Source organism: Lepidochelys kempii, chromosome 5 (assembly GCF_965140285.1).
Source record: "Lepidochelys kempii isolate rLepKem1 chromosome 5, rLepKem1.hap1, whole genome shotgun sequence".
NCBI classification, from domain to species: Eukaryota; Metazoa; Chordata; order Testudines; family Cheloniidae; genus Lepidochelys; species Lepidochelys kempii.
In genome coordinates, this window is record NC_136384.1 from 103,647,257 (window position 1) to 103,671,153 (window position 23,897).

Here is a 23,897-nt window from a genome sequence, read left to right on the forward strand (position 1 = left end):
GATCTGTGGATGTAGCTGTAACCATTTCCTTTCAATTGCTTATCAACCTTTATTTACATTTTTAGGGCTGAAGACAGGGTAGGTGGTGGAAAGTAACTGTGTAGCTCCCTCTTTAAGAAAGGAGCTCCGTTTATAAATGCAACTTTATTGAGACTAATCTTGGCATATAGTTTAGATATTTTTTAAAAATACTTGGTCCCAGAAGTGTCCAGCTGCCACAAATTAATGTTGTCCGTTTTTATTATTTTTAGCTGGTGTTTTTGGTGGAAGTATGTGTGCAAAAAGCATTTGCTATAATATTAGTGTGCTTTCTGTAATACAATACACTATTGTGTATTGGCTCCTGGCACTTGTAACCATTAAACAGGTGTGCTTTTTCCCAGTAGCATGTCCTTGATAAGAGATCAGAAAGTATCAGGTAAGGTGAATATGTCCTTATAATTTATTTGCACAAACTCCAACACCTAAAAGGTTTGTTAAACTGCTTAAGAGAAATATCAATCCACACCAATCTTTAAAAATTAGGAAACTTCCAGTTTAGATCCTTCTTTAACTGCTATCACATTTATCATTTTCAATCACAGACTGCACCCCAAAATGTACAGAGCAGCAGCCAATCATAATACAAAACCTCAGTTCTTTCTGACCTCAGCAACATCAATATGTCTGTTAGACGTCTGTTCATTGGGGAATTACATTATATTTTCCCCACAGGAAAGTATGTCAGAGGTAATAGGAAGAAGGGGGAAAAGTGATATGGTGTGGATTTGACAAAGTAAAAATGTTCAGTAACCAGTGAAATATGGTAGTGAGATAAGAAGATAAAATTAACATGATGCCATTAGACAACAAGCCATAGCATGGGTAACAGTTAGGAAAAGGCCCTGCTCACTTCCATTCATGTCCTGCTCTCTCTGCCTTGTAATTAATTGTAATTATAAATGCAAATGCATTGTAATCTATCTATCTATATATGGGGTTTGGGTTTTTGTTTTTTTTGCAGGCTCAATAATAAAAATAATGTACAGTTGTCTTTATTTTTATTGGGCCTTAACAGAATAGAAACACAAATAAGGTGCTTTGAACATTCTTTCCGGGGGTACATCAATTCATCAAGATATTTGCCTAGTTTTATAACAGACTACATAAAAAGCACTAGCAAAGTCAGTACAAACTAAAATTTCACGCAATGACTTATTCATACTGCTCTGTATCCTATACACTGAAATGTCAGTATAATAATTATAAAATAAATCAACTGGAATAGATATATTATAAAAATGAGAAAGTAAGCAATTTTTCAGTTATAGCATGCTGTGACACTTTTGTATTTTTATGTCTAATTTTGTAAGGAAGTAGCTTTTAAGTGAGGTTAAATTTGGGGGTACACAAGACAAATTAGACTCCTGAAAAGGGTACAGTTGTCCAGAAAGGTTGAGAGCCATTGCACTAGATGATGTGATGATTAATATGTTCCTATTTGAATGCAATTGATTTTTTTTACCATAAACAGACCAAGTTTGCAAATATGTTCTAACACTTGCACCCTGACTCATGTTGTTTTGAGGGGAAGAGATTCTGAATGGTATGAGTGAAATAGAAGTGCAATGGTGTGATGTTATCTATAAGGATTTCTAAAATTCCCAATTCCAGACACATGCCCCTTTTGCGGCGTGAGGGAAACCCTGGCGCACGTCTATCTGGAGTGTGCTAGGCTACAGCCCCTATTCCGGCTCCTCACCAATCTTTTGTTAAGGTTTTGGTTGCACTTTTCTCCTCACCTTCTTATCTACGCAGTCCCTGTCCGTGGCCCCACTAAGTCGCGGGACCTCCTGGTCAACCTCCTCCTGGCCCTGGCTAAAGTGGCCATCTATAAAACCAGGGTGAGGAGGTTGGCCGATGGAGTCTCCTGCGACTGCGGGGCCTATTTCCAATCCTCTGTCCGTTCACGCCTCCGGGCAGAGTTCCTCTGGGCGGCGTCCACTGACTCCCTTGACGCCTTTGAGGAGCGGTGGGCGCTGTCCGGGGTTCTCTGCTCGGTGTCCCCGTCCGGTTCCCTTCGTTTGACCCTTTAACCGCACTCCCGTCCCTGTTTTTCATTAGTTGCCCCCCGTAATTAGTTGGCTTCCCAGGTCCTGTGGATCCCCCCCTTAGGCTGGGGGGGGGAATCCTTTCGTAGTGGACGAGCTCCGCCCGCCCGCTTCCTGGATCCCAATAGGACCAGACTCCTGTATGCCTGGATCCCAATAGGACCAGACTCCTGTACTACCAGACTCAGAGGAAATATCTATACACGCTCGTGCTGCATACCCTTCACTTCCTCACCCTTGCGTCCTGCCCCGACACAAAGTGGAACCCCGGTGGGCCAGCCTATACTCTACCCTGGTCCCGAGACCCGCCAGGGATATCAGTTGGCGGCTCCTTCATGGGGCCGTGAGCACGGGCGTGTACTTGGCACGGTTTACCCCCGTCCCGGACACCTGCCCCTTCTGCAGCATGAGGGAGACCCTGGTGCATGTTTACTTGGAGCACGCCAGGTTGCAGCCCCTATTCCAGCTCCTCACAAATATTTTGTTATGTTTCTGGCTACATTTTTCCCCTCACCTCCTTATCTATGCACTCCCTATCTGTGGCCCCACAAAGCCTCCTGGTCAACCTCCTCCTGGCCCAGGCTAAAATGGCCATCTATAAAACCAGGGAGAGGAGGCTGGCCGATAGAGAGTCCTGTGACTGTGGGGCCTATTTCCAATCCTGCATCTGTTCACGCATCCGGGCAGAGTTCCTTTGGGCAGTGTCCACAGACTCCCTTGACGCCTTTGAGGAGCAGTGGGCGCTGTCCAGGGTTCTCTGCTCGGTGTCACCATCAGGCTCCCTTTGTTTGACCCTTTGACCGCACGCCTGTTCCTGTTATTAGCTGTCCCTCAGAATCACTTGGCTTTCAGGTCCTGTGGACCCCCTGCTTAGGTGGGGGGGGAGGGGGAAGGAACCCTTTAGCAGAAGCCCACCCACTTCCTGGATCCCAAATAGGACCAGAGTCCTGTACCCCAGTGCTCTGAGTCGGTCACAAAAGTTAGAATTGAAGAGTGGGAATTCATGATGTGTCATGCTAGGGAATAAACAAGAACTACTGAAATTAAAATATTTGCAGTAAATGCAGAAAATATTAAAAAGAAAAAACACTGCCTTGAAAAAACCTATTTTTAAATTAAATTCATTTTATTTTAAAAAGATTGTGTTCTCAAAACTAATAATTTGACATTTTAAGTCAGCAACATGATTACAAATAATTTTGTGTTTTGAAGTATTGAGTGGTTACAGTCTTCTTATTTTTCTATAAAGAACTTGCTCTGAGCTCTTCTGGCTTTTTCAAGGCTTTCAAAAGTGAGGGCTCCTTTTGGCATTTCTAGCAAGGTGTTCTCTGTGTCAAGTATGTTCTCTGCTTCACCTTAAAAAAAAAGAAAAAAAAAAGGATGAGATATAAATGCATCTTTGCACTTTTATAAGAACAAAAAACCAGTTTTCAGAGAAATTGCATATATTTTGTTTGAGGGCTTGAATAACTAAAGAATATTAGATATTTACTCAAATAATTATTATAACTGGGGCTGGTAGTACAACTTATTTTTAAGGTTTCCCAACACTTTTCATTATAAGACCCTGTTTTCAGTTGCTTAGAATTTTGCCAAGCATTTGGACTGAAATTCTCCATGCCAAGTGCCTGCCTTAGGCTAAATTTATTTGGAAAATTTCATTCATTTTCAAGAACAAGGCTAAGGAAAAATGCTTTTTTGCCCATGTTAAAAAATTCTGGCAACGTTTTCTTTGAGAAGCTTTAGTGCCCCCATGTTTTGGAGCAAGGACATGAAATTTAGTAGATGTACTTTGTGTCAGGGATATGCTTTTCCCATCCCCAGGAAAATCCTCCCAAATTTGGCCAAATTATAAGCCTCTGAAAAACGGCAGTTTGCACATGCTCAGCAGAGACATGCTAGAGTTTTTCAGCTAAATTTCTTTACAATTCTGTCCATATTGAACATGCTCCAGCCCGGGACTGAGTAGGATTTCCCTGCAATTATGGCTCTGTTCCACTGTGGGCCAGGCACCAAAACAGACAACAGGGATACTGTCTCTCCTGTACTCTCAATGGACTCCCACCCCATCCCGACAGGCCAGGCTGAGTGGAGGAGTAAGCTGCTTGATCTGAATACAGAGGAGACTAGGATGAGACCTGTAGTGGGGAGTAAATTGGAAAATGGAACGAGGTGAGGGGAGGGGAGATCTAACTGCAGGCTGATGGCAGGGAGTGAAACAGGGAGCCAATACATCACTGGGGGTAGACTGGGATGAAATAAAGACCTGGTGGCGGGGGAGGAGGACTGGCTGGCAAGGAGACGGAGACAAGAAGAGGAGTGAGGGAGCAGGGATAAAAACTGGTAGCAGAAGATAGGGGGAAGAAGATTGGGAACCAACACAAGGAGTGGCAGACTGGGATAGGATGAGGAGCTACTGTGGGGGACAGACTGGCTGGGCAAGGAGAAGAGTTGGGTGGGAAACAGTCTGAACAAGGAGCTAGGGAGGGAGATGGATTGGTAGGCACTTGGGGCAGGAAAAGTGGGAAGTGGGGTTGGGGATGGAGACTGGCCAGTCAAGTAAAATGTGGATAGGGAGATAGAGGGGACTGAGCAAGGAGATAGGGACTGGAACGAAAAGAGTCCAGAGGCTGAGAACTGGACATGCTGGGCAATGAGGCTGGGATGAGAAGCCTGAGGAGTGGAGACAGGGACAGGAGCCAGAGGTGGGGAAGAGAGAGAGAGCTTTGACTAAGACAAATTGGAAGGAACAGGGCAGAAGAATCTGTTCCCATTGAGAATGCTCTTCTCCAGAACCTGGAATGGATATCAAGGTTCCAAAGTGTCTGCAATCAGCAAACACAATGAAATTCACTGGCAATGTGTCCTGTACCCCTCTAGGGCAATTCCACATAAAGGGTGATAACCTATCACTGCTTGCATTTACTCAGCTAGCTCAAGTGACAGATGTCTGTGCAGTAGGTCTAAAGGTTCCAGTCTGGCTGATGACCCATGTAGGTGTCAGTGATGCCACATTATGGAATTTCTGTTTTCAGTTTGCTTTTTTAAAAATCTAGGAAGTTACACACAAAACACTATGTTAGAAAGAACATGAAGATTTCAAAATCAAGTGCTCAAAAGTTAAAAAAATACTAGAATTAAGGAACCTTAATTCAGCTCCCATGTGCCTAACACAGTCTTTAATTAACTATCATACTATTTTTTCCGCACAAACCACTGCCATTCAGTACACAAGATGGACAATGCTCAGTTAATGAAAAGCTATTTAATATTTTGTTTACTTATTTACTGCACATTATTTACTGCTCTAAAGACAAAACTATTGATTCTGTGTTGGTGAACATGTATGACTGTGTCATAATTTATATGTACAAGGGGGTCAAATTAAGGTTGAATAGGCAATCTTAATTCTGTTTTTTTCCTAACTTTTGAGTGTTTGACTTTGGAACTTTAACAATGCCTTTTAACATAGTTTTGTGTGCAATTACATATATGCTCAATGCTGTATAAATTTTGAAAATAAATCTTTATAGCTGAGTATTTTGTATTTTATATTTTCCATTAGAGGTTATTGCACCTGCCTCATCTGTGCTTTACAGAAAGTTATCTGGACTGATCATTAAATTGATTCAAGGGCTGCATATTCTAAGAACAAGTCATATTCTGAATCCAGGTCTAAATATATACTAATAGCTCCTCATTGTCCTTTTTCTATAGTGTAGAAAAAGAGACCAACCATATGCAATGTTACTTTCAATTTATTACTTTTGATAGGCTCTATCATCAGGTATTTCTCTAGGATGCACATGATTAAGACTAACTTACTGGGGATTCTTACTTACTTACAAAAAGAAAAGGAGTACTAGTGGCACCTTAAAGACTGCATCCGATGAAGTGAGCTGTAGCTCACAAAAGCTTATGCTCAAATAAATTGGTTAGTCTCTAAGGTGCCACTAGTATTCCTTTTCTTTTGCGAATACAGACTAACACGGCTGCTACTCTGAAACCTTACTTACTTACATTCATACAAAGGATGACTTTTATTAAATTTCAAAACAGAAACTGGAGAGAACTAACTAAACCTGTCACTTCTTCTAAAATTGTTAGTATCAGTCCATTTGTATTTACATTCCAATTAATATTAATTATGATTTTTCTCTTGATTTTCTCAAATTTTGTATTTACTTAAGACTACCTGAATTGGTGGTGAAGGCTATTAGGATGGATTCTCTCTGCCGGGGAAGCTCAGACAGAAGGAAACAATTCTGACTTTAAGAGAGACAGAAAGGAGGGGAGGGATAGCTCAGTGGTTTGAGCACAACGTAGGGTTGTGAGTTCAATCCTTGAGAGGGCCATTTAGGGATCTGGGGCAAAAAATGGGGGATTGGTCCTGCTTTGAGCAGGGGGTTGGACTAGATGACTTCCTGAGGGTCCCTTCCAACCCTGATATCCTGTGAAAGGAGAGTGAAGTAATGAGCTTAGGCACTTGCCCATAAGACAAAAAGAGCTACAAAAGGGACTGGCATGGCACATTGTGGTCAAGAACAAGATAGTGCAAAGGGTGCTTGGCTTGGTTACAAGTCTCAACAACTTCCAGATACATACCCTTCATCCTTTGCAAAAGTGTTCCATAACCCATATCATACTGGTAGGCAAGTATAAAGCTTAAGGGAACCACTGGAAGGAACAGTCCTGGTTTCTTGTTTTTTATTGCTCTGTTCATAAAAAAAAAAAGGGGAGGGGGATAACAATAAGTTTTGTAAGATCAGCAGCAGCCTAAAAGCTTCATTAATCAAACAGAAGGTATTTAGCTACTCTAGAGACAGAGCCAAATATGTTTCATAAGACTACTAACCTGTTTTATGCACATTTTAAGGAACATTTATTTAACCAAACAAACCAAACATTGAAATGAAAGACATTTCTTGTGCTCCAGAAAAGTTTAAAGTGCTACGAACTACTGGTTCAGCATGTGTGTGTTTCGGAACAAAAAGAGTCTGATGTTTACAATATATGCTATTTATTACAAAACATAATGCATATATATTTTGTTTTATAGTTGTATGTACATAATCGTTACAGGGCTAGCTGCATCTCTGACCCCTTTTTCTGGTCTCTTGAGGGCTCCCGCTCAGGCCTTACCTCTCTCAAGGTGGAATCCTATGATTCTCATTGACTCGGTTCTGGGGCTTCCGTGCCCTGTGTATTGACTGTGTTTACCCAGCAGGTCTGACTAGATAGGGGTAGCTGGAGTTCTTCCCTTCAGGAACTTGTGACCAGGGGTGAATAAAGTGACCCAAAACAGCCTTCTTAAAATGAAAGTACTGTTTAATCTGAACAGTAGGAACAGAGCATAACTTAAGAGGTCTATCCTACCCTAGACTCCTAACCTCTGAATTTTGGGTTTACCTTAGCTCTCAAAAACCTGTGGGTCTCCCCCTTCTTGAGATGGCATGAATCTTAATCCCTACTGGCTGCCTTGAACTTCCCTCCACACAAGGACAGAATCATTCCTGGGAAAACCTGTCTGGCAGGCCTAGCAAGAGGTCAAGCAGAGCATCAAAATTAATTACTCTTGTTTTGTCTCAAGTGTTTGCTGGGACGTGTACCTATGGTTCCACTTCCCTCTCATTTCCTGCGTACATTTCCTGACAAGCCCGCTATTGAATTAACTCAATATATGCATACAGTAGATATCACAATAGCCTGTCAAGATAAAGTAAACCCCCTTACAAACAAAACTTACAGAAATACAGCATTCACAAATTACTAGACAGCTCCAGATCCACCACACATGTAGTATATAAGACATGGTGTACATTAAATGTATACCTTACACACAGTTACTTCCTATGTTTTACCTTTATTATTATTATTATTTATTATTATTAAAGTGAAGTATAAAAAAAGGTTTCTGGAATTTCCCTTAAGCTCATCTTCATGCAGTGGTATAGCTTTGCTAACAACAGGCTTTTTGTATACAATTTGAGTGAGTTTCTTGATTTAATTTCTAAAACTTTAGAGTTTTTTGAGAATTTATATACATTGTTCAGTGACTTATATTTTTCAGTCATCCAGAGAACCTCGGTGGGGCTGTTTGTCAATAGACAGTCATCTTATTAAGTCATAGTACAGGAAAGAAAGTGGCACAAACTTTGTAGATAATGGTTTTATGCTGAATTTGACAGAGGAGCCTACCTACAGAGTCAAGTGCAAAATACCAACATGGGTCCATTTTACAAAGTCACTTTTGAGTTTAAAAATGAAAAAAATGTTAATCTCCCTTGTGCCAGGATGGAAAAAAAAAAAGTTCTGACTATATGCAGAATATTTATTGCTCATAATATTGAGATGATACTTTTGATGACAGAGGAGGTAAACAGTACAGGAAGGGAGAGTGATATACAATTAGTACAAAAGCTGTTCATCAGCAGTCCTAAATTCTAGCTTAGTTCTGCCACTAATTCTTGATGTAACCGTGGCACAGTATAACCTTTATGTCTCAATCTCTCCTTATGTAAAATGGGAATACTTACCACCCATTTCACAGGAGAGTTGTGAGGGATAAATAAGTCTGTTCAGCACTTTGAATATATAAAGAACCATATAAATGTTAAATTATAATAAGAATACGGCTATCTCCTCTGCAGATATATTTGCCCTTAAGTATTAACAGTAAAAATACCAAACACAACTTGATTGGTCACTGAAGTAAGCAGATATGACATACAGGGAGCTGAAAGATTGATTAAGGAAGTGCCATTTCTACTTCTCTGATCAGAAACACACACTTCAAAATAATTACTTAAGAATAGGCTTGGACGGATTAGATTTTTTTAAACAGTAAATGTAAGTACTTCACTGTACACACAAACTGAGAAAAAAATAATTTAATCAAATAGTAATTGAAATTTACAGATAGGCAAAGTAAGAAAAATGCTGCTTGAGAATTCAGGATTTAAGGATATTTACTTCGTATATTTTGGCATGTGATGTTGACAATTTGTGTTTTAACTGTTACAAAGCTTTAACTTTTTGAATCTCAATGTCTACTGTCATTAAATAATTATTGGCTGACCTCCCCCATAATTTCCCACAATTGTGAAAATTTAAATAGATAAAAATAGAAAAAATACTTAAAACAAACACTGATATCAGTAGAAATTATTTAAAAAAATAAAAAATCAAATTCTGCCAAGCCTACTTAAGAACAGGCAAGAGAAAGACAATGACCACTGAGGAATTACTACAACTAATTTACTTGAATTTTCTAGTACATAACAAACTTCATACCCAGTAGTTAGACCTACAGCAGCAAGTCCAAAAAATATTCCAAAATATTTGAGGAATTCCCTTGTCCAAGCAATCTGCATAGCCATCTGTCTCTCTCGCATTTGATTCTGCATCAGTAGCTGTCTTTCCAGCTGAGGGTAGGTGAAAAAGAAAAGAAAAATTAGATTTAAAAAAAAGTAATTCATAATCTGAAAGTTTAAGCAGATCTTTCAGTCAATCAACACAAAACTCTAGTAAGAAGTTTTTGGTCTCCATCTCTTTCCAGGCAATTATTCACACTATTATGTTGAGATAAGTCTTCTCTAATAATTCATATTGTTAGAACAGTTCATATCAGTATTCCTACGAAAAGGATTTTCTAGGTTAGCAAATATTAGAAGAAAGCATTTCCCACCCGTCACCATGCCTTTGCGGGTCACAACTAAGAATACCAAATTCAGGACAAACTGCTGAGAAATAGGGGCAGATAATCTCCAGTTTTCAGGTGGATTTTCCCTGATAATATACCAAACCAGCAACAAAAGTAAACTTCTGTTTCACCACACTGGCTAACGAGAAGTCAGAACAGCAGTTTCCTTAGTCATTCCAGTCCTTGTATCATTGCCAAAAACGCTTGACTTTAACATGAGTAGTTCTTTACAACCAATTTCATCAAATGAAAGGTTCTTCTGATCCTAAAGGATCAGCCACACACCCAGTTCAATACATAACTCAGATCTTACAATAATTACACTAAAAGAAAAGGAGTACTTGTGGCACTTTAGAGACTAACCAATTTATTTGAGCATAAGCTTTCGTGAGCTACAGCTCACTTCATCAGATGCATACTGTGGAAACTGCAGAAGACATTATATACACAGAGACCATGAAACAATACCTCCTCCCACCCCACTCTCCTGCTGGTAATAGCTTATCTAAAGTGATCACTCTCCTTACAATGTGTATGATAATCAAGGTGGGCCATTTCCAGCATAAATCCAAGTTTAACCAGAACGTCGGGGGGGGGGGGGGGGGGAGGAAAAAACAAGGGGAAATAGGCTACCTTGCATAATGACTTAGCCACTCCCAGTCTCTATTTAAGCCTAAATTAATAGTATCCAATTTGCAAATTAATTCCAATTCAGCAGTTTCTCGCTGGAGTCTGGATTTGAAGTTTTTTTGTCATAAGATAGCGACCTTCATGTCTGTAATTGCGTGACCAGAGAGATTGAAGTGTTCTCCAACTGGTTCATGAATGTTATAATGATGAATAATCCCACGGGCTGAAATTGTGGAAAAGCAGCATCACTTGCCCCATAACCTCAGCCGTGCAGAACACAATGCCATCCACAGCCTCAGAAACAACTCTGACATCATAATCAAAAAGGCTAACAAAGGAGGTGCTGTTGTCATCATGAATAGGTTGGAATATGAACAAGAGCAAGCTGCTCGGCAGCTCTCCAATGCCACTTTCTACAAGCCATTACCCTATGATCCCACTGAGAGTTACCAAAAGCAACTACAGCATTTGCTCAAGAAACTTCCTGAAAAAGCACAAGATCAAATCCGCACAGACACACCCCTGGAACCCCGACCTGGGATATTCTATCTTCTACCCAAGATCCATAAACCTGGAAATCCTGGGCGCCCCATCATCTCAGGCATTGGCACCCTGACAGCAGGATTGTCTGGCTATGTAGACTCCCTCCTCAGACCCTACGCTACCAGCACTCCCAGCTACCTTCAAGACACCACTGACTTCCTGAGGAAACTACAATCCATCGGTGATCTTCCTGATAACACCATCCTGGCCACTATGGATGTAGAAGCCCTCTACACCAACATTCCACACAAAGATGGATTACAAGCCGTCAAGAACACTATCCCCGATAATGTCACAGCTAACCTGGTGGCTGAACTTTGTGACTTCGTCCTTACCCATAACTATTTTACATTTGGGGACAATGTATACCTTCAGATCAGTGGCACTGCTATGGGTACCCGCATGGCCCCACAGTATGCCAACATTTTTATGGCTGATTTAAAACAACGCTTCCTCAACTCTCGTCCCCTAATGCCCCTACTCTACTTGCGCTATATTGATGACATCTTCATCATCTGGACCCATGAAAAGAAGCCCTTGAGGAATTCCACCATGATTTCAACAATTTCCATCCCACCATCAACCTCAGCCTGGTCCAGTCCACACAAGAGATCCACTTCCTGGACACTGCAGTGCTAATAAACAATGGTCACATAAACACCACCCTATACAGGAAACCTACTGATCGCTATTCCTACCTACATGCCTCCAGCTTTCACCCTGACCACACCACACGATCCATCGTCCACAGCCAAGCTCTGCGATACAACCGCATTTGCTCCAATCCCTCAGACAGAGACAAACACCTACAAGATCTCTATCAAGCATTCTTACAACTACAATACCCACCTGCGGAAGTGAAGAAACAGATTGATAGAGCCAGAAGAGTACCCAGAAGTCACCTACTACAGGACAGGCCTAACAAAGAAAATAACAGAACGCCACTAGCCATCACCTTCAGCCCCCAACTAAAACCCCTCCAACACATTATTAAGGATCTACAACCTATCCTGAAGGATGACCCAACACTCTCACAAATCTTGGGAGACAGGCCAGTCCTTGCCTACAGACAGCCCCCCAGCCTGAAGCAAATACTCACCAACAACCACATACCACACAACAAAACCACTAACCCAGGAACCTATCCTTGCAACAAAGCCCATTGCCAACTGTGCCCACATATCTATTCAGGGGACGCCATCACAGGGCCTAATAACATCAGCCACACTATCAGAGGCTCGTTCACCTGCACATCCACCAATGTGATATATGCCATCATGTGCCAACAATGCCCCTCTGCCATGTACATTGGTCAAACTGGACAGTCTCTACGCAAAAGAATAAATGGACACAAATCAGATGTCAAGAATTATAACATTCATAAACCAGTCGGAGAACACTTCAATCTCTCTGGTCACGCAATTACAGACATGAAGGTCGCTATCTTACAACAAAAAAACTTCAAATCCAGACTCCAGCGAGAAACTGCTGAATTGGAATTCATTTGCAAATTGGATACTATTAATTTAGGCTTAAATAGAGACTGGGAGTGGCTAAGTCTTTATGCAAGGTAGCCTATTTCCCCTTGTTTTTTCCTACGCCCCCCCCCCCCCCCAGACGTTCTGGTTAAACTTGGATTTATGCTGGAAATGGCCCACCTTGATTATCATACACATTGTAAGGAGAGTGATCACTTTAGATAAGCTATTACCAGCAAGAGAGTGGGGTGGGAGGAGGTATTGTTTCATGGTCTCTGTGTATATAATGTCTTCTGCAGTTTCCACAGTATGCATCCAATGAAGTGAGCTGTGGCCCACGAAAGCTTATGCTCAGATAAATTGGTTAGTCTCTAAGGTGCCACAAATACTCCTTTTCTTTTTGCGAATACAGACTAACACGGCTGTTACTCTGAAATCAATAATTACACTGTTGCCAATCCTTTAGTATCTAAAATCTAAAGGTTTCAGAGCGGTAGCCATGTTAGTCTGTATCAGCAAAAACAACGAGGAGTCCTTGTGGCACCTTAGAGACTAACATTTAGCCCACCAAAGCTTATGCTCAAATAAATTTGTTAGTCTCTAAGGAGCCACAAGGACTCCTAGTTGTTCTTGCTAAAATCTAAAGATTTATCTATAAAAAGAAAGAAAGGTGAGAGTTAAAATTGGTTAAAGGAATCAAATACATACAACAATTGTAAAGTTCTTGGTTCAAGCCTGTAGCAGTGATGGAATAAACTGCTGGCTAAGTCAAGTCTCTGGTTGCTTCCAAATCATTGGAAGGTCCTCAGTCCTTTGGTTAGACTGCTCCCATTAGTATAAGTCCATAGTCCAGAGGTCTGAGCAGGAAAGAGGCAAAATGGAGGTGTTTCCATGGCCTTTTAAGGCTTCTGCCATGTGGAGGGAAACCCATTGTTTCAAACAAAGGCCTCAGCACAGCTAGTGGAAAATCACAGGTAAAAGATGGAGTTTGGAGTCACATGAGCAAGTCACAGGTCCATGCATGACTTCGCTTAGTCATAGCGGGAAATGCTATTAAGAGTAGATCCACGTCTTCCATTGTGAGTTAAGTGTTCTTTAATAAGCCATTGTATTTGAATAGTTCCTTCACAATGTGCTGGCTAAACACCTTGTTGGTGCTACCCAGAAGCAAATACCTTAGAAATACAGGCATGTATTTAATACTCCTAACTTCATCTACAAAAATGATACATGCAAACAAATAGCATAATCATATTCAGCGAATCAAACTTTCCATAAACATTTTACATGCCACATTTTGTACAAGATTTGTTGCAATTATATAACAGTGGTAGCAAGAATGGTCATAGTTTAATCAGTTAACATCACCCTACCACCACCTTTCTCCTTGTGAATAAAATTAAGCAGCGTTTAGGACACCTACATTTTTTTTTTTAAATCTGTACGCATATTGTAATTCCAGATCCTCGGGTACACCCAGGCTCCTGGTTAAGGCTCCCTGATTCTTGTGTCATTTCTATGCTGGTCTGAGACTCATATACTTACAGCAGTTCAGAGACCACTTCAGTTTATGCTGGTTGATTATGATCCTCCAGGGTAGCAGCATTACAGCGGGCTATGCTCTCGATGTGCCCCCTGGGATTATTGATTTTTCTAAAGACTCAATATTAAATAAATAATTGTTGTATAGGCTAGAAATATTAAAGAAATTTACAAAAAGACTAATGAGACTTTCCCAGCTAAATATATAATCTGACTATTCGATGCTGGGTGTATCTGGAAGTTGTTTTGCTATTAACATTTAACCAGCCATAATCCAATAATTTACATTTGTACAATATATAGACAGGTCAGACTTTAAAAACCTTACTATCCTTACATTAGCGGTCTTAAAGAATATGTATAACATTGGGTTTTTATTAAATATCAGAAATCATACATACACCCCACCATTACTTTCATTTATTTTTTATTTAATAAAAAAATTGCTCAAATAGTGTATATTGTCTATTAATTCTGTTCTGCAGCACAAAACACCATAAATACCAAAAAACTACAAAGCCCGTCCCGCTCTATTCAGATAATATGCTGACTTAAATCAGAGTACAAGTGGGCATCTAAAACTTAGGAACTTTGCTAATTCTCATTATGTTTCAGCCTGTGTCGAAGATCAGAATATTTTATTTGGCTAGTTCTATCTTGAGATGAAAATGGACTACATTAAAAAACACCCACATACCACCCAAGTAATTCGAGATGTGCGCTCCTGTGGGTGCTCCACTTTGAATACATGTGTGCCTCTGCACCTTTGACCAGAGATTTTTGGTAGCAGTGCTCATTTGGACCGTGCATGCACCCTACACATCCTCATGCCCTGTACCAAGGATGCACAGGTGAACCAGCCTCAGTTTCTTCTCTATTGCAAAGCCCACAGAGTTAGCTCTGAAGCAAAGGGGAGGAAGGTGGGTAATGAAGCACACACTGTGGGGGACACATCTCAAAGAAGTCAAGTTACTGCAAAATGTCAGTAATCTCTTCTTTAAGTAGTATCCCTGTGGGTACTTCTCTTTAGCTGACTTCTTAGCAGTAATGCTTTAAGGAGGTGGGAGTTTCTGAATAGTCCATCACTGAAGAAAGAACTACATTGCCTCCTGCAGCATCTGATCTTGCAGTGTGAACTAAAGCACAGTGATCAGATGTAACTTGCGTCTCTCAGGGGTGTGTGAAAAAGCCAACCCCTAAGCGATGCAAGTTACATTGACCAAAGTGCAGTCCACATCAGTGCTAAGTCGGCAGAAGATGCTCTCTCGCAGACATAGCTTCCACCTCTCATTGAGGCGGAATAATTATGCCACCATCAGAGCACTCTCGCCATAGCGCGTCTTCACCAGATGCTCTACAGCGGTGCAGCTGCGTCGAAGCAGTGCAGTAGAGTAGACGAGCCCTTTGTGGTGGCTGCTATAGCAAAAAGGTTGATTTCTGGAATTCCCTAAGCTCTCATTTATAATTTAAAAAGAACTGTCCGCAGAGGTTGTCTGCCATGCTGTTTTGTATAACTGGGAGGTAAGACACCAAAATTACTATCTGATTAGCTATGCACTAGTTCCAAAGCTTTATCAGTTCGGTGCAGTAAGGGGGCACACGCTCCGTCCTGATGATTGATATAATACATGCATGCTATGTTGTTTGTCTTAATCTTCATGGACTTGTTTCTGAGTAAGGGAAGTGAGTGCAGGGAAGCATTTCTAATCACTCTTAACTCCAACAGATTGATGTGCTAGTGCTCTTCTTGTAGTAACCATTAGCTTCAGACTGTGTGAGGACCCAAATGTGCTCCCTGTATCAAGAGGGAAGTGTCTGATGTTAACATGACAGTAGGAGGATTCTGGCTAAACCAAATTCCTGCACAAACCTTGGAAGGATTCACTCACCAGGTGAGTGACTGTAGGACCTGGCTGAGTACAGATATCTGTTTGTTCAGACTGTGGTTCTTTGGTACATAAACTATCCTGAGCCACCCCAGAGACATCAAAGAGGCAACTTGGTGTTTTTGTGACAAAAAACACAAGGTATTGTGTTTCTGCAGTTGCAGATGTATCCTTTCTGGCACTTGAGGGCTGATCTGCACTCTTTGGATAAGGTCCTTCAGATCAAGAAACCTGCAGAGAGGGAGAGAAGCTCTGCCTGTTATTGAAACCAGAAACACTCCAATAAGAAAAGTTCCTTGTGTAGGAGGTCAAGATTGATTTCTCAAGATTTATCTGCAGGCCTAGACTTTGGAATAGTGAAGTTGTTATTTTAACTACCAACCAAGCCTCCTGATGCAACTGACCCTTGAGGAGTCCATTGTCAAGGCAGGGAAAGACAGTTATTCCTAGATGAGAAAGGTAGGCAGCTATGACCGCCATGATTTTTGAGAACTCCCTTGGGGCGGATGACAGGCCGAGAGTAGAATACGGGTACTGGTAATAACTGAGACTGAATGTGAAATAAAGAAATTGTTTGTAAGAGATGAATCGCTACATGGAAGTACACACTTCTGAAGTCCAGGGTCACAAGCCAGTCCCCCCAATTCCAGGGTGGGTATTATAGCTGCTAGGGACACCATCCTGAATTTCAGATGTCTGACATGCTTGTTCAATTGTCTGAAATCTAGTATCATCCTCCAATCCCCATTTTTCTTGGATATCAGAAAATATCTTGAATAAAACCTTTTCACCTATGTTGAAGTGGGACTGGTTCTATGGCTCCTGGGACTTAGGAGAAACAAGATCTCCTGTGTCAGCAATTGATCATGAGACCAGTCTCAGAAGAGGGATGGGGAAAGGGCAGGATGGAGATAAATTGGATATTATGACCCAAAGCCATGGCCTCCAGTACCAATTTGTCTGATGTTATAGCCTCCCAATCTTGATGAACTAGTGAGATGCAGTATCCAAACTAAGGAAGGGGGATTTGTGTCATGCAGCTGAGAAACCCTCGTCTTTGGGTGGCATTTGGATGGTATTGAAGGCTGGGATGAAACTGTCAAGGTAGTTGCAGGCTTTTTCCTTGAAAACCTCAATTACTTAGCCAGTGGTTCCAATGGCCTATGGAAGGTGAAAAATTGATCAAAGCGTGATCTTTGTGCCCATTGAAACTAAATTTTATTTTATCTGCATGTGTGTATAATCCTAAATGTCGCTCTACAGTTCTTTAGGGTATGAAGCAAGTCATCCATGGAAACCTCAAAAACATTCTGGCTACTGAAAGGTAAATCTTCCATGATTGATTGTACCTCCCAAGGAAACACAGACAACTTAAGCTAGGATGCTTGTCTCATCACTACTGTGGTGGAATCAGATCTGTCTGCAGCATCCACCACATCAAGTGAAGCCCACAGTGAAGTTTGTGTCTTTATTATGGTGTTGAACTGTTCTCTGTATTCCTGTGGTAAATGGTCAATGAAATATTAAACTTCTCATAGTTCACAGTCATATTTTGACATCAGCACAAGGTAGTTAGCTATCCTGAACTGAAGTGTTGCTGACAAGTAGCTCTTACAACCAAAAAGATCCATATATTTCTGGTCCTCATTATAAGGGGTGGCTTTTTGGGTATGTCGCCTGCCCCTTTTGTTGACTGCGTCCATGACTAAAGAATTTGGTCCTGGATGAGAAAACAAAAACTCAGCATCCCTGGTTGGGATTTAATATTTTTCTTTATCAGCCCTCTTGCATATGGGGGCTGGGGGCAATTGCTGGAGTTTGCCAGAAGGACTTGGCTGGCTCAAGGAGTGCTTCATTAAATTGAGGTGAAGTTATGCAGTATGTCCTGGAGCTTGTGATGGAAATCCTGGACTTCTTCCAGGAGAATCTGCAGGGTGTCATCAACCCACTTCATCAGGTCCTGGAATTGCCTAAAGTCATCAGCTAATGATGGCAGTGGTGGCATTACTGCCTCATCAGGTGACGACGATGAGACATTAGTAAGGTGGGTAACCTCCTTGTCTACTCTTGCCCTTCAAAGGTCTCTTTGGACTCAGAGTGGGGAGGAGGGATACATGGTGTCAGGTAACAAGATCTTCTGTGGTCCCCAAGGGACGTAGTTGACGCTGCTCAAAATTGCTGGAAGAACTTTGCCCATAGATCCCAGTAAGGCCAATGAGAGAGACCATATGTCATGGGGGAAGGATGGAGGTATCCAGCGCTAGTCATCCCAAGTGTTAGCAGGCAGGGGTCTGATGTCCTGCCTTTGTTGCATCTGCAATAGGAAATAATGTCTCCTGAAATAAATTGGAGAGCCGTGAATAGAAAGTTCAGGGTCTGAGTCATAATGCTGCCCCACATATTGTATCAGAGATGACAATCCCTCCTCATGGATAGTAGAAGATAGAGAAGAGTCAGCAGTTGGTGACCCAGCTGACTTCTGTACCAAGAGGTGTCCAGAGGTCGCTTGATTAATTTGGTACCAAAAGGTCTTTCGGGTACTGGAATTCCTGTGGTATCGGTAACACAATAGAACACGGTCCCAGCACCAATGATGTAGAAACTGTTGTGCGAGGCACTGATGTCAGTACTGAATGGGTTGAGGATTCCATTGAAGCCAGTCCCTGGACAATAGTAGTCTTCATTACCGAGCCCTTTACTGCTGAGGAATGGGACTTAGTTGGAAGTCTTAGCATGCTTCATGATACCTGAAGTACTCTGAGCCTCACTAGTACTCCTCTTGAGGCCTGAGATGTCTGGTGACTGGATATTCTTTAATGAAGATCTCTCTAGTCTGCTCCTCTTATTGCCTTCCTTATACTTTTCAGTGGGAAACTCGTGCTACCAGCAGCACGGTTATCAGTACCTCACTCTGGGAGTATTGGAGATGGGGTTTCAATGCTGCCTTCATCTTGGAAGCTCTCTGTGACCGTGATCTCGATGATGACAGTGTACTGACAGCAGAGGTGGGGGTCTCAAAACTTCCTCCATCATTAAGAGGTAGTACTTTATTTCCCGGTTTCTGTGGGATCTTCCTTTAAAAGAAGAAATGGTTCTTACACTTGCTAGGAATGTGAGAGTCTCCCAAACAACGAATGTACTGGGAGTGCCTGTCACTAACAGAGATTGCTTCTTGACAAGACAGGCCCCTTTTAAAGCCTAGGGCAGTGGCTCTCAACCATTCCAGACTACTGTACCCCTTTCAGGCATCTGATTTGTCTTGTGTACCCCCAAGTTTCACCACACTTAAAAACTACTTGCTTAAAAAAATCAGACATAAAAATACAAAAGTGTCACATCACACTATTACCGAAAAATTGCTTACTTTCTCATTTTTACCATATAATTATAAAATAAATCAACTGCAATATAAATATTGTACTTACATTTCTCTACATTTATATAGAGCAGTATAAACAAGCCATTGTCTCTATGAAATTTTAGTTTGTATTGACTTTGCTAGTGATTTTTATGTAGCCTGTTGTAAAACTAGGTAACTATCTAGATGAGTTGATGTACCCCCTGGAAGATCTCCGAGTACCCCCAGGCTACACATACCCCTGGTTGAGAACCACTGGCCTAGGAAGCCTGGCATCCCTGACAGAAGAAAATTGTTCAAGCTTCTCAATAGGGGAAAAAGAAAAGTGTGCGCGCGCGTGTGTGTGTGTGTACACATTTATATATATTTTTTTTTAAAAGAAAAAGGGGGAAAACACAAATTCCAACAACTATAAGATACTAAATCTACTACTGCTGAGAACTAACTATAAAAACTAAAACACTAATACAAGAGGGAACAGGAACAGGCATACAGTAAACTCCATCTCTGGCTGAAGGCAGTTGAGAAGGAACTGAGGGAGGTTCTCCTATGCAGCCCTATATAGCCTCAGTACGGGGCACAAGGACAAGTGGGCAGAATGAGCACTGCTACCAAAAATCTCTGCTCAAAGGCACCAGAGTGCATGTGTACCTAAAGTTGAGCACCCGCAAGGACACTACTCAAAGAAGAATTACACTTTCTGGAGAGAGACAAAAAAGCATTAACAGAGTAAGCGTACAGAATATTCTCTTGTTATGCATCTAGTATACTAGATGTACTATTTTTACCTATTGTCTAATGTGAGTATGTTTTTATACTTTTGTAATTGGTTTCCCACCCATTTAGTTATCTATATCACTATGGATGTAACTTGAACAGAACAGTTTAAGTTAAATAGTTACTGATTATTTCCTTCAGACTATGCTCATCTTGTCATCCTATTTATAAACAGGTAAGATACTAGATGAGTAGAATTAATTTGTTAAAGATAATAAGGAACAGATTTAATTATATTTAATTGTACATAGGAAAAACTCCATTCAGTAAAGTCTCAGCAAATTGTTACATCTGGAGAGTAAAAGTCTGGAAAAAGAATAATTCTTATTACAAATATCATCAACAGCAACTAATTTTCCAGACATCCATAATTTTCAGACCACTTTAATTTCAGAAGAGGTAATTATGTAGTGGCTCATAAACCACTTAATCAAAATAATTAGATATAATTTTGTCACTCATGAGACATTTGCAGCCTGAGGGAAGCAGCAACACTGCTTGTTAATTTGCTCCATTGTGGACCCTAATATCAGAGGTTTGGCAAATTGTTGAGGGCTGAAATGACTAAGACAAAATTATATATAAAATATCAATATAATTACCTCTATTTTCCTCTCACTTGGTTATTTGTGCAAAATACACACTGATGTGGAAAATACAGAAGTGCCTTTTTGTTTGCTTGAACAACAATAAATAATCTGTGCTCCTAAAATGCATAGTTCTATAAATGAGACTTTGATTTGGGGTCGTGGGAGAAGGGAAGAGGATATGATGCACGAACATCTGTTGAAGGCCTCGGAAACAGAAAATTGCTAAAGAGTAGTTATTGGAAAAGCAAGTACAATCTAATTTGCAACAGTTAGTCAGTCACAAGCAAGTGAATAAAAGATTGAAAATTTTTGGTACAAAAAGTAAACCAGATAGGATCTTAACACTACTTTTAAAGATCAAAGTTATACTTTGATGGTGCGTTGTAATCCATGTACCAAAAGGAGGAAAACCAGTTACTGAATTACAGGCACAAAGGTCAGGTGAACACATCTCTATAAATCTGCCATGTCCAATTTCAGAAGACCAGAGTTATTTTATGCGTTTACAAGTTATAAAACTATCGTTTACGATAAACGAAAACAGTGGTGCTCACGCTTTCCAGACTACTGTGCCCCTTTCAGGAGTCTGATTTGTCTTGCATACCCCGAAGTTTCACCAAACTACAAAATTACACACAGAAACGTAAGTGTCACAGTACACTTACTGAAAAATTGCTTACTTTCTCATTTACCATATAATTATAAAATAAATCAATTGGAATATAAATATTGTACTTATATGTAAGTGTATAGTATACAGAGCAGTATAAACAAGTCTTTGTATGAAATTTTAGTTTGAACTGACTTCGCTAGTGATTTTTATGTAGCCTGTTGTAGAACTAGGCAAATATCTAGATGAGTTGATGTACCCCCGGAAGACCTCTTGAGTACCCCTAGGGTACTTCTGGTCGAGAGCCACTGAACTAAAACTTGGATTATAGACTAAAAACAAAGCAAAACCCCAGATTATGTACAGTCATATTCTTCATAGTCCGTGACCTCTTAACACTTTCCTTAATGTATACTATTCAATTTACATCAAATACTAACCACAGATGCCAACCCTACACAAGTCTAGTAATTATCTATGCAAATTTCCCCCCCACCCCCACACATTTTTGATTCTTTGACTTTTGAATAGACTTCTCCTAAACAAAGATTTATCATATGTGCCAGTGTTCAAGGCATGTATTAGGAATTCAGTTAAGTGTATTAATGTAGTTTTTAATATAGTGCTAACAGTTCTGAGGTATCTCAAAAACAAAGGTACTTTTATCAGTTGCTACTTTGCAAGGAAGCTTAAAACTTTAGCGAATCAGTGATAGAGACCATTAAATCCCAGTGTAGTACGTACCGCCAGTACCACTGGGCCTCTGGTATATCACATTTTTATCTAAATGGAGGTTTCTCAAGAAGCCGCTCCCTGCCAAAATGTGCACACAGGCTATAGCTAATACTCAATGTTATTTGTATTACTTATATTGATTCAGCAGGATTTCACTGGAGCATCTAAATAAATTAAGAGGGCCAAATCCTGCAATCCTTGTTGGGCAAAACTCCCAATGAGGACTGTGGAAATTCTTCCTGAGAAAGGACATCAAGATCTGAACTACAGGCAAGAAAATTTTCTTTTTTCATATCATTCCTCCCAAAGGGACTAATCCAAAGCACACTGAAGTCAGGGGAAAGACTCCCACTGAACTGAATGGGTCTTAGATCAGGCCCTAATTCTGCTCCCATGTTGGCTTACAAAACACAAGTTTACAAAAATAAAGGGGTTTGTATTACTTATAATAAAGGAAGTTCGCCCTTCTGCAAAAGTAACCATGTAAATCCAAATGTGGTTAGCTTCTGTGAAAGGTATAGACTCTTGTTCTTCCATCCATGTAAAAAGATTTCAATTTCCTTAAATTAGAAAAAAGTCATTGCACACATTGCCTTGGTTAGTTACAAGGATGCACATATTAATTCTCACTGATATGAGATTTCTTACTTCAGGGTTTAGAAAGATTTGGCCTTTAACAAACAAGTATCTTATCAATGTAGCAAGAAATACAACTCAAATGCTCAGTGAAAGTCAGTTGAACAAACACCACACCTTGACAAAAACTAAACCACAGCGTGAAACAGCATGAACGAAACCTAGTGACACTTGGCCAAACTCATCCCTGATGTAACTTCATTAACTTCAATGGCATTTACACCAGGGATGAATTGAGTCCATTATTTACACAAAAAATATTTTTGTTGTTAAAAAAAAAGCTTGATGACTTTGTTTTATTAGAAGATGCCTGAGCATTTATAGTCGTGTTAAATACAAACCTTTACAATAGTGTTACTAAGATTTGGACCGAGATTTCTGTAGCTCTATAATATGGTGTCTCTTTTTCTCTCACACACACTCTCTCTCTCTCTAAAAGTTAGCATGTATGCTTCACACTTCTTCTTTGCACACAAAAGACAAACCAGTATCTTTGAATGAGTATAACCTGGTGAAGAATCATTTAAATTCCAGAAATAATTATGATGCTTTTCTTCTCATACATTAGGTCCTGAAAATATTCATCCTTTCTACCCCTTTCACAATCAAAATAGGTTATTTTAGTTATCATTTAGTGTAGTTTCCTTATACAGAAACAAACAGCAATATTACAGTAATCAGAAGGTGCTGCCTGATGGGGAAAAAAAAAACTCAGGGGGTGCTTGAGGGAGAGATTCAGCAGCCCTAGAAACAAAATCTTTCAGGGCAAGGCGAAGGTGACTTATCCTTAAAGGAGAAAACATGGACACAGCCCAGGCCGCAGCAGTCCCAGGCAGTGCAGCTCCATCAGAAAGTCTCAAAAGATATTTTCAACTATTAATAAATACCACTTACCCTCTGTTTTATTTATAAATGGATAAACTGAGGCACAGAGTGTTTAAATGACTTTCCCAACCAAGGTCAACCAGTGTAAGAGTCACTCCCACCCACAATCAGATGTATCCTCCCCCCTTAAAAATGATGTTGATTTAGCCAAATTACAAAGCCTCAGAAACCCCTGACAAGTATCATATTCATTTCCAAAACTTGTTTTCAACTTATTCAAAGGCTGACAGTTTTGCAAGTGCTTCTCATTTCAATTTACTTCCCTGACTCATTGGAAAACAAGCTATTTGCACCACCAGTAACAGAACTGCCACATTTCCCCACCCTCTCTATCAAGGAGGACCCCAACACAAGGAGGTCAGCAGAGCAGCTGAGGCACCCCTAAGGGGAGATAACAAGTTTAAGAAACTCAGCCTCCTTGAGGGGAAGCCAACC

At 40.5% G+C, this 23,897-nt stretch overlaps 1 protein-coding gene across 1 annotated transcript in view; it reads right to left on the bottom strand.

Annotated features, from left to right (window-relative positions):
• Positions 1 to 3,195: 3,195 nt before the first annotated feature.
• PLGRKT (plasminogen receptor with a C-terminal lysine) overlaps positions 3,196 to 23,897 on the bottom strand; it is a 51,685-nt gene continuing 30,983 nt past the window's right edge. The window contains exons 3-5 of the mRNA XM_073345275.2: positions 9,384 to 9,514; positions 6,696 to 6,805; positions 3,196 to 3,445 (exon numbers count right to left, since the gene is read on the bottom strand). Coding sequence (XP_073201376.1) covers positions 3,324 to 3,445; positions 6,696 to 6,805; positions 9,384 to 9,514 — 363 coding nt within the window. The 3' untranslated portion in view covers positions 3,196 to 3,323. The remainder of the gene's footprint in view (positions 3,446 to 6,695; positions 6,806 to 9,383; positions 9,515 to 23,897) is intronic.